The sequence below is a fragment of the Priapulus caudatus genome, unplaced genomic scaffold (assembly GCF_000485595.1).
Source record: "Priapulus caudatus unplaced genomic scaffold, Priapulus_caudatus-5.0.1 Scaffold251, whole genome shotgun sequence".
Classification (NCBI taxonomy): domain Eukaryota; kingdom Metazoa; phylum Priapulida; class Priapulimorpha; order Priapulimorphida; family Priapulidae; genus Priapulus; species Priapulus caudatus.
This window is the reverse complement of record NW_014577312.1, coordinates 74,755-84,837: the sequence shown is the minus strand read 5'-3', so window position 1 is coordinate 84,837 and position 10,083 is coordinate 74,755. Positions and strand designations below refer to the sequence as shown.

Here is a 10,083-nt window from a genome sequence, read left to right as displayed (position 1 = left end):
GGCTCCGTTTCACTTTCGGGCGCAACCATGGCGAATTACGAGGGAGTGAGAGTGAAAGGGACTAGAGTTGACTGAATTGTATACTTTTCACTTTAACCAAAAATGGCGGTCTTGCTATCGAATGAGCGGACTTCAGTGGTATTTGATGCCTCTCCGCACGCGCTTACTATTACGTTATGTACGGTCATTATGACTCGGGTCTACTAACCTTACACCGAGCTTCAATATCCACGTTACTTTGCGACCGTTGTCTGTCGCGCCAGGACCTTGTGTGGCGAGGCGTACCCTTGCCGTCCTTACCGATCACCTCACTCACTCGCGACTTCACATTCACGTACCGAGTGGCGACCGGCTCTCGCCCGCCCCCGTATTCCGCTCACGTTGTCAAATTAGTATAATAATGCTTCTGCTTATTAGATTCGGCCCAATGGATATAAAATGTCGGATTATGTCTTATTTTTTCCGGCTGTTATCAATCGCCCTATAAGGCACGGCCGCTGTAGGGCTCGCGCGTGGAGGCGTGCGCTTTTTGTTGGAGCCGGTACGCGGCGGGTTAACAGATGCGATCAGGTTCAAACCGCATGAGACATGGGTTCATAAAAGGCAACGCACGGTAGTTGCGTGAAATTGTTACGTGAGCTCGACATAGTCTCTTTGACATTAGCTTGCGTCCACGCATAATGGGATTGCGACCTTTCTTCTACCTGCTGATCGCGGTGAAGGGCTGATACACTGGCCGCCTAGTTCATTCAAAGTTGCCAAGTCCTTCACCTTCTCACCCAACTCGGTAATTCGAAGACCTCAAATTCACTCTGCCGGTGCGGCGTTACCATTATGGCGCCGACTAGTGTTGGGAAGCGGCACGCTGTTCCTAGCTCCCAAAGGCACATCTATATTTCGGTAAATACACCGATACCGATATAAAGTAACATGCGAGCATGCTGTGACCTTTGCTTGCTAAATATAGGTGTTTTAATATAACACATAATAAAAATATTTTTTTCGTTGCTAAATCACATATTTCAATTCGAATAGCGTGACTTAGATGACCTTAAATTGCTTTAGCTGCGATTTTAATTCTATAGCAACGATCACGAGTCCAGTGGCCTACCGAGTAATGACAGGTATAATTAGTATGAATTGCCGATATAAAGAAGCAGTGCTTCTGTGGCTTCTCTTGATGTTAACCCTGGCCTTTTAGCTAGTGCCGCCTTGATATTACCACACTCGCAACCACCCGTAGGCTACACACAGACACGGCGTATGCACGCGTACCCGCCACATTAAAATAATGCACGTATCCACAGTTACACATACAACGCACACGCACGTACGGCATACACTCACGCCCACATAGAGTAGGGAATGCGGAGAAGCGAGAGAAATCAGTCAGACCATGGGGAAGAGAGATGAAGATCAGAAGTCGTTGAAGCGAGAGAGAAGAGAGAGAGAGGAGAGAGAGAGAGAGGAGAGAGAGAGAGAGAGAGGAGGGATGAGGAGAGAAGACGTAAAGAGCGACAGCAGAGAGGAGAGAGAGAGAGAGGAGATGAGGACGCAGAATGAGAGAGAAGAGAGAGAGAGAAAGAAGAAAGAGAGCTGAAGAGAGGGAGAGAGAGAGGAGAGAGAGAGAGAGACGAGAGAGAAGAGAGAGAAAGAGCGAGAGAGAGGCAGATAGAGAGCCAAGGGAGACAGATCGCACGAGAATGAGAGGAATAGAGGGAGAACATAACATGCAACGATGAGGGCGAGAGCAACGAGAGTGAGGACGTGTCGAGAGGCTAAAGGTGAGAGAAGAAAGACGGAGAGAGAGAGAGAGGAGAGATGACGAGAGAGAGGAGCAGAGAGATGAAAGAGAAGAGAGGAGAGGCTGATCGCGCCGCGCGCCGCGGGGGAGAGAGGGAAGCCACTGCGCGGGAGAAAGTGAGAGGGCGGAGAGAGAGAAGATAGAGAGAGGGCGCCGCGGTGGGGAGAGACGAGAGAGAGGGAGAGAGCTCCGCGGGGGAGAGAGGGAGAGAAGGCGAGATGAGCGCCCCGGGGGAAGAGCATGGGAGAGCGCGCGCCGGGAGAGCAGCAGGGCCTGGCGCGCGGCGGGGGAAGAAGAGCGCCGCGCGGAGAGAGAGATGAGAGAGAGAGAGAGAGAGACAGAGAGAGTGAGAGAGCGAGAGAGAGCGTAAACAGAGCGAAACAAGGCCGGTGAAAGTGAGAACCACAAGAGCAGCAGCACTCGCGTGCCCGTAGGCGTTACACATGCACCGTACAACATTCCCAGAAAGAAAGACAACAGCACCTCGCTGGCCCTTGATACTCGTATAATTTTCCATTATTCGCAGCTATTGTTTGACTCCATGTTTTGTCAAGGCCAAGGTTGATGACACGGGTGCTGCCACCTTGGCCCACGAGCCAGAGGACGTGTAAAGTGTGTAGAAACCCCTTGGTGTAGCAGCTATCCACACGCGCTGCGCATAACGCACTAAATGTTTCAAGTTCATCATTTATTCGGCGGCTAAACCTTCGTTCTATACGTCGGTTGTTTAACATAGAACTCCACGAAATTACAGCCTCGACGACACCCACGAGATAGCAACAATAACCAGCTTGATGCGTTAGTTGGCTTGTGATTGGCTGAGCTAGTTCCGTGATCATTTCACGTCATTTCTTTCGCCCTCATAGCATTTCGGAACAAGGCGCATTTCGGGCGACTGTCTTAGAACTTGTAAGTTGGCATTCGTGCACGGGTTTTGTGATAAGAAAAATGCTTTGTATAATTTGTAATCACTTATATGCGGGACTATAAAATAATAGAAAATGAATTTCAGATTTATGACGCAGTAAAAGCTTATACATTGAAGTTTATATTGAGTAACTTCACGAGTATGTTTTGTTGTAGCCTCTTCCAGAGAACTTATGTGTGTAGGTACACATCACACAAGTTGGTTCTGAGAACACCAGCTAATATACGATTCCTACGAGCCATTCCTATTCCTCGACGACAGCTTCCTAAAGCCATATTATCTGGACAATATTATTCTATGTATCGCATGTTATATTATTGCATTTAATGTTAATTAGTAATTTTATTACCATAGATATTTCCCAGGGGATATTGCCCAGCTCATTATGTAAAGATATTTTCCGAGATATAATACTTGGTAACGATATTGCGAATAGTGAGTTATTGTACGGGGGTATTCCTTGGGGGGGGGATATTGTCTGGAGGGATATTCCACAATGGAGATATCGTCCGGGGATATTGCGCATGGGAAAATTGCTCAAGACAATATTGCACATATACACGGTAAATGTATAGTCTGGTACGTATAAATTTCTACAGGGTGAGATATTGAAAAAAATGTTCCAAGAAAATATTACGCGAGAGACAATATAGTACGCGATTGTCAGGAGGTTATTTCCCGATAGGATATTGCACAGGCGGCATGTATCATCAGGAATGCCATAATATAGACCATCATAGTCACTATCAGAGTGTCATAATAGTCCATTATGGTAGATAACTCTGGTAGATGGTTGCACAAAGGTGATATTTCCCTGTGAGATGTTACACGAGAGAGGTATTAACCGGATGAAATTCTACAGGGGGATATTTACACGTATATATAGATACGTGGGGAGCCCGGGATGCGTATATAACCTATAGAGATTGCCTGGGGGATATTAGTTCGAAGATATTGCATATGAACATCTTTCCTTACCCACATAAAATACACTAAACGTAGCGAATAGAGAAGAGATACTAAATCGCCAGCCAACGAGAAATATTTATTCCAAAGGCGGTTCGAACAGCGTCAGTTAACTAACAAAAAGCAGGAGAAAAACTAAATCGATCCAAGGGCAACTTGCTAGCTCTTACTAACCTAGACCGCGATAACGCTGCAAAGTTCCTTGGCGTACTGATGCCTTGACCTGGCATATATATAATTTAATAACTGAAAAAACAAAACAAATGAACATATTGTTAGTTTACGTGACGTAGCGCAGTAGGCTCGTTACGCACGATTTCAGTTCCAGCTTTAACAACTTTGCAAGGTTCGTGGGATGAAAGGCACGGAATCACAAGGCAACAGAATGTCTTCTTCCAACAATTGCTACCAGTAATATTATTGATAATCATTACCATCATTCGCATGTATACATATGTATTGCATATACATTATATACATATGCTTATACATTCACACATACATACATACGTGTGCATGCACGCACGCGCGCACCCACCCATGCACGCACGTACGCACGCACCCACACACACAAATATGCACGTGTACACACGTTAGTATTTACGTGTAATACTGATACGTAAAAGGTAATTCACTGAGTACATGCAAATTAATAGTCCAGTAGGGATACGTGAGTTCCAGCTATCGTGCTTCTCTGAAGCCGTACTGATATGTCAAAAGTATTTACTTTTAATCTGGATGTGTTTGAACCAAGAACACAAATATTGACAAATATGTTATTATTATTATTATTATTATTATTATTATTATTGTTGTTGTTGATGACGATGACATAAAGTTAACTACAATTCATATTAAATTTTAATGATACCGGATTATTGATCCGTATGATTGTGATTAAATTAAAATCGAGATGAAACACCCAGACGCACGCACGAATATACGCGCACGAACGTATGTATACGCATACAGAAAATCACACCAACGTGCGCACGCACACTCACACACGCGCGTACGTGGTTATATATGTGAATGTATATGTAAATGTGCACGGAAAATTACAAAGAAACAAGTCGAATGTCAGAAGAGGACAACTCTGATATAATCATACGATTTATTTCGTAGCTTAGCAAGTGCTGAATATATGGGCGTTCACTGCGACATTCAAACTTGACAGATGAAATATTTCATTAATTAGCAAGCCTATTTCTCAGAACATGGACTGTGTATATATGAAATAGCAGCAAACATTTTATTGCGATCCATTTAGAATAGGTTCTCGTCTTGTATCGTTCGACAATTGTAACTAACAGCTGAATCATTATAGAAACTAACAAATGCAAGAAGATGATCCATACTCTATTTAAAAAAACGCGTCTTCCCAACTTATAAAAATTACACCAGCAGAATATTCACCTACAATTTCGCCTGACCAAGCATCCCGTCTTCATCACGGAACATCTAAAGGCGGCGCGAATGTGAAACTTTTTTAGTCGGTACGTCAAGTTACGTGCGTATGTGTATGTGAGAGACGGGACGGAGATTGCACGGAAAGAAGAGGTACACACCAACCGAGCGCCCACTTGCCACCAGCAGAGCGATTAGGGCGACATCTCCCGGCCAGAAGGAGTAAGCACAAACCTGCAATAGCGAACAGGTTGCGCCCGTCAGTGCGAGTGAATGCACGGCCCCCCACCCCCTACCGCCGACAATCTAGTTCATGGGTCAACAACTTTACTCTTCGCACAGAACGCATAGAAATTCCATTTTTTTCGCAAAGTATGACAAAAAAATACTAACCCGTGCTTTCCGTTATTATCATTCACTTGCATTGCGATAAAACATCAACGTAAAATAATTTTTCGCAATAAGTTTTTTTTTGAGCGCGTGAAACCCGCTAGAGAAGGATTTTGAATCACAGTGATAAAACATAACGACATACAAACCGTCCTCGGTAACTACAATACAACTAATACCCGGATAAAATATCTTTATAAGACTAACCTGTGATTACTATCAATATCAATGCTTCTAAACCTTATTTAAAATCAATATATCACTTTCCATATAAACTTTCTTTCGACCTTTAATGACACAACTTCGTAATCCTTTTAGAATCGACAACCATAACCCCAATAAACATCACAATGCACCTGTCGATAATATATATATATATATATATATATATATATACTATATTAGAGCCTTTTGAGGCTTCGTAATTTTACCTATGCATTCGCAAACGAGTTTGTGTTAACGCTGTGGCTGCGAATGAAGGGCAATAGTTTTGTTTTGTGGCAGGAATGCTGAGATCAGGGAATTTCAGCTGCTGATAACAGTAAGATCGGCTTTAGCGTTATCACATCCCCGAATCCAACGATCACAGAGCCTTGCAATGCGACACACTGCTACATAAAGATCGACCTCGCGTATAGTTTACTGAGCAACAACAGAACATCACAATTAGCCTAAGGAATATCATGGGGGCCCTTGGCTTCAGTGATGAAATTTTTGGCAGGAATCATCAGTTTTAAATTCATAGTAAGTGTGAAGCATCATTCATCTAGCTTAATTGTACTGATGAAAATTAACAACAAGCAGTTATGGCTACGACTGAATGTTTTCATATATATTGGACCAGTATTTAAACTTGATAATTGTTTAATGCAATTTAGCTCACTAACATTTGGCAGTTCTTAGATATCTACTAGGCAGGAAATTGTGTTTAATAATAAAAGTCACATTTAGTATTTACCAAAGCGTTGAGCACTTTAGTTTGCAAAACACATTTGTAAAACTTATATTACTAAAAACAGAATTATAATAAGCCAAACGTTAATATAGAATGGCTTAACAGTTTACCTGCACACAAACATATAAACTGCTAATACATATTCCCATATAAATGTTTAGCTTACAAAGTCCCGTTTTATATACGTTTCAAAGCTCCAACAATTGCAACTTTAAGCAGTGTACTAGTTAGTATACATGCACATTTTAGCAAACGAGTTTTGAAAGCAATCTGATTCCCTATCCCAATGTCCAATTTCAATTACAAAACCTAGCAATAACCCGTCGTTCTCTATAGCAGCACAGACGCACTATACCCAATAGTTAGTAAGTAGTTCTCTCTACTTTCTCCCAATATATACTCTTTCTAGCCTACTTTGCATATGCTATATTGACGTAGCTAAATGTAAACACCTAGTGCTACCGAGCATTTAAAACTAATGCCTAAAGCAAATACAACAAAACCTGACGATACTTGTTGAACGAAATCCACGCTACGTGAGCGTCTGCTAAAGCTCTACTTCTCTATGACATGTGAACCTCGACTAAAAAACACATCGAGCGATGCAGCAGCAACGTAGACACAACCGTACATAGTGGCAGCTGCTGCCAATATTAAAGCAACCGCGCTGCGACACAATTAAGCTGAGTTTACACTACCGACTTTGTGTTGGCGAATTAGCGAATTCGACCAACTTAATTCCCAACTATACAACCGACAATCGGCAGTGTAAACGCAAAAGTTGCGCGACCAACCGATCGATAGCAACTAGTTGGGAGATTAGAACATGCTCTATTTTTGCCAACTCGGAGTTGCCGAATTGCGAAATTGGTCCAACTCGCCAATTCGCCAACATAAAGTCGGTAGTGTAAACCCAGCTTTACACTACTCCCCCCTATGACTCAGCAAGCGATCGGCAGGTTTTGTTGTTGCCGTACAACACGTGCGTTCACCGACACCGTCTGCCGTCAGCCTAATCACTCTCAGGCTCGTGTACCTCCGCCAAATAATACCTGAAGCAAATTGTGTTAACAGGTGTGAGCATCACACACACACACACACACACACACACACGTGAGGGGGTGCATGCCATGAACATTCAGCTACTAGACCCACATAATGACGACCCACCTCGATGACATCAGGAGCTAATAATACATCATTAAAATGTATTAATACAATACATCATTACAATGTATTAATACAATACATCATTACAATGTATTAATACAATACATCATTACAATGTATTAATACAATACATCATTACAATGTATTAATACAATATCATCCACAATGTATTAATACAATACATCATTACAATGTATTAATACAATAATCATTACAATGTATTAATACAATGTATTATTACAATGTATTAATACAATGTATGATTACAATGTATTATTAGCTGTTGGTGGCATACATACGACGCGGTTACCAGGATTCGAATTTAGAGCTCGAATAGTCACAATTTTAATTAATATATAATGTGATAGACGGACATGAAGGGAAGTTGTTTCAGAAGAGACTGTGAATGTTTAGACACCACTGTAGCCATAGCGTACATTAAAAGTTTGAATTCACTCCTAATACTGCATGACCTAATTGACCTTACACGAACTTTAAATTTAATCAGACAAGAATATGCGAGTCAGTACTGAGCGTCACCCGATGTGCGAAGTGCATTGACTTTAGTTTGCACAAGAACACATACGCTGTGTGCCTATTTGAAACTACCAACAGTATGCTAGAGACATCAACATCTAGATACTACCAAGAGCGTATAATGACAAATATCTGTCATTATACGCTCCTGATACTACTCCTACGGGAGATAAATAGATAACGTTTACATGAGAAAGAATTCATTCAGACGTCTTTTTTGATAGTGTATACACACTGGGTAGTTTTGGCAGGTTTCTAATAAATTCAAAGTTAACTACAGCTTACATCGTCGGCACATCTACGTTTGATAGCTCATGTATAACAGCTGGAGCGTTACATAGTTAATCCACCTGTGGTCATTATGAAAGATCTAGTAGATGTTCTTAATGGAAGCCATTGCAGTTTTGCATCACGTTTTTAGGAAGCATGGCTTGTGGAAAATACGACCAGTTATTGCCTTATTAGCACCGTTTACAATTAAGACAAACTTTCATGCACTTTCTTTGCCAATTAAATTGGCCAATCAGTATAACATTTTCCATACAAAAGGTTCATGCTAAAAATGGTTAATGACATCTCAAGAAACAATGCTTCATATTAACAAAAACATCATAGAAAACAAATAATAACTATAACGTGAAAGTAATAAAAATAAAACAACCCGTACATGCTCAGCTACATACAAATTATTAATAATTATAAACAACATTTCTCGAAACAAAAAGCAAATACGCTCACAGAAATCACAATTCTAGCAACAGCTCTCCAACATAAATTCTTACAAGAAGCAATATATATACACACCCACACGTGCATGGTAAGAAACCACATTCGGAAAACATCTTTGCACTGTCACCCAATTTCTAAAACTACGGGTCACACATACACCAGTGCAGTGCAAGTATTAATGAATTTACGGTCACATTTCCACACTATTTCTAGAGGGCATGGACTTGCATGCAGAAGCAACTTGTGAAGCTCCTTAGTCATCATGCAGTTAGCTCGTTGACCAAAAACTCCAACCATGATCCTCAACAACCTCTTGCAGAACAAACCTGACCAAGGTTAGAAGGTTAGTACAGTACTAGAAAGGCTTGAAAGATAAAACCAAGTGTTGCCCACCACCAACAGTGCCCACAACGCTTTATTTATTTATTTATTTATTTATACATTTAGGCAATTATCCATCATATACAATACATAGCATACTTTTACAATAAAATTCTGAATTCATAAAATTGGATAACTACCAAGGATATATACACAAAAAGCATGACTAGCACACTTATTTACATTGTGGTCCTTGTTTTGCTATGCCTTGAATCTAACAATTACACTACTATCAGCACTAACGCAGATAAGGTCTATGTCCCCCTGACCTCTGTTTGACCTGGCTCGTTTAGCTATTTCTGACTAATATATATATATGGTTAGGGTTAGGGTTATTCAGAAATAGCTAAACGAGCCAGGTCAAACAGAGGTCAGGGGGACATAGACCCTACGAGCAGCACTAACTATTGAAATATACAAATTTGTAGTTTTAACCGGGCATACAATGGTAAATTCTCATAAGACGATACAAACTTTTCTTATGTCTAATTTCAACCGAATTCTTTTAGCCAAAATCATACTCCTCTGCCTCTAATGTTTCTACATTTTCCATCAGACATTTCTTAACACTATACTTAAAACTAGAATAAACAGAACTTGTCCTAACTTGCTGTGGTAGAGAGTTCCAAGCTTCAATTGCAGTATAAGTAAAAGAGTTTTTCCTACTGCTTCACACCCTCGGTTTAAAAATAGACATCTCACCTTCCCTTGTATTGAAACTATAGACTTCTGACGTTAACATGAAACCTTCTGTGATATACTGTGGGCCGAGATGTATTATTATATAATATTATTATATTTTTATAATATAATTAC

The 10,083-nt window shown here is 40.9% G+C and overlaps 1 protein-coding gene across 1 annotated transcript in view; it reads right to left on the bottom strand.

Moving 5' to 3' along the window:
• Positions 1–4,793: 4,793 nt before the first annotated feature.
• The window catches only part of LOC106808062 (extended synaptotagmin-2-like), a gene marked incomplete in the record, with an annotated part of 41,305 nt that continues 36,015 nt past the window's right edge, over positions 4,794–10,083 (bottom strand). Inside the window, 1 exon segment of the mRNA XM_014810620.1 lies at positions 4,794–5,339. Within this exon segment, the coding sequence (XP_014666106.1) occupies positions 5,300–5,339 (40 nt within the window).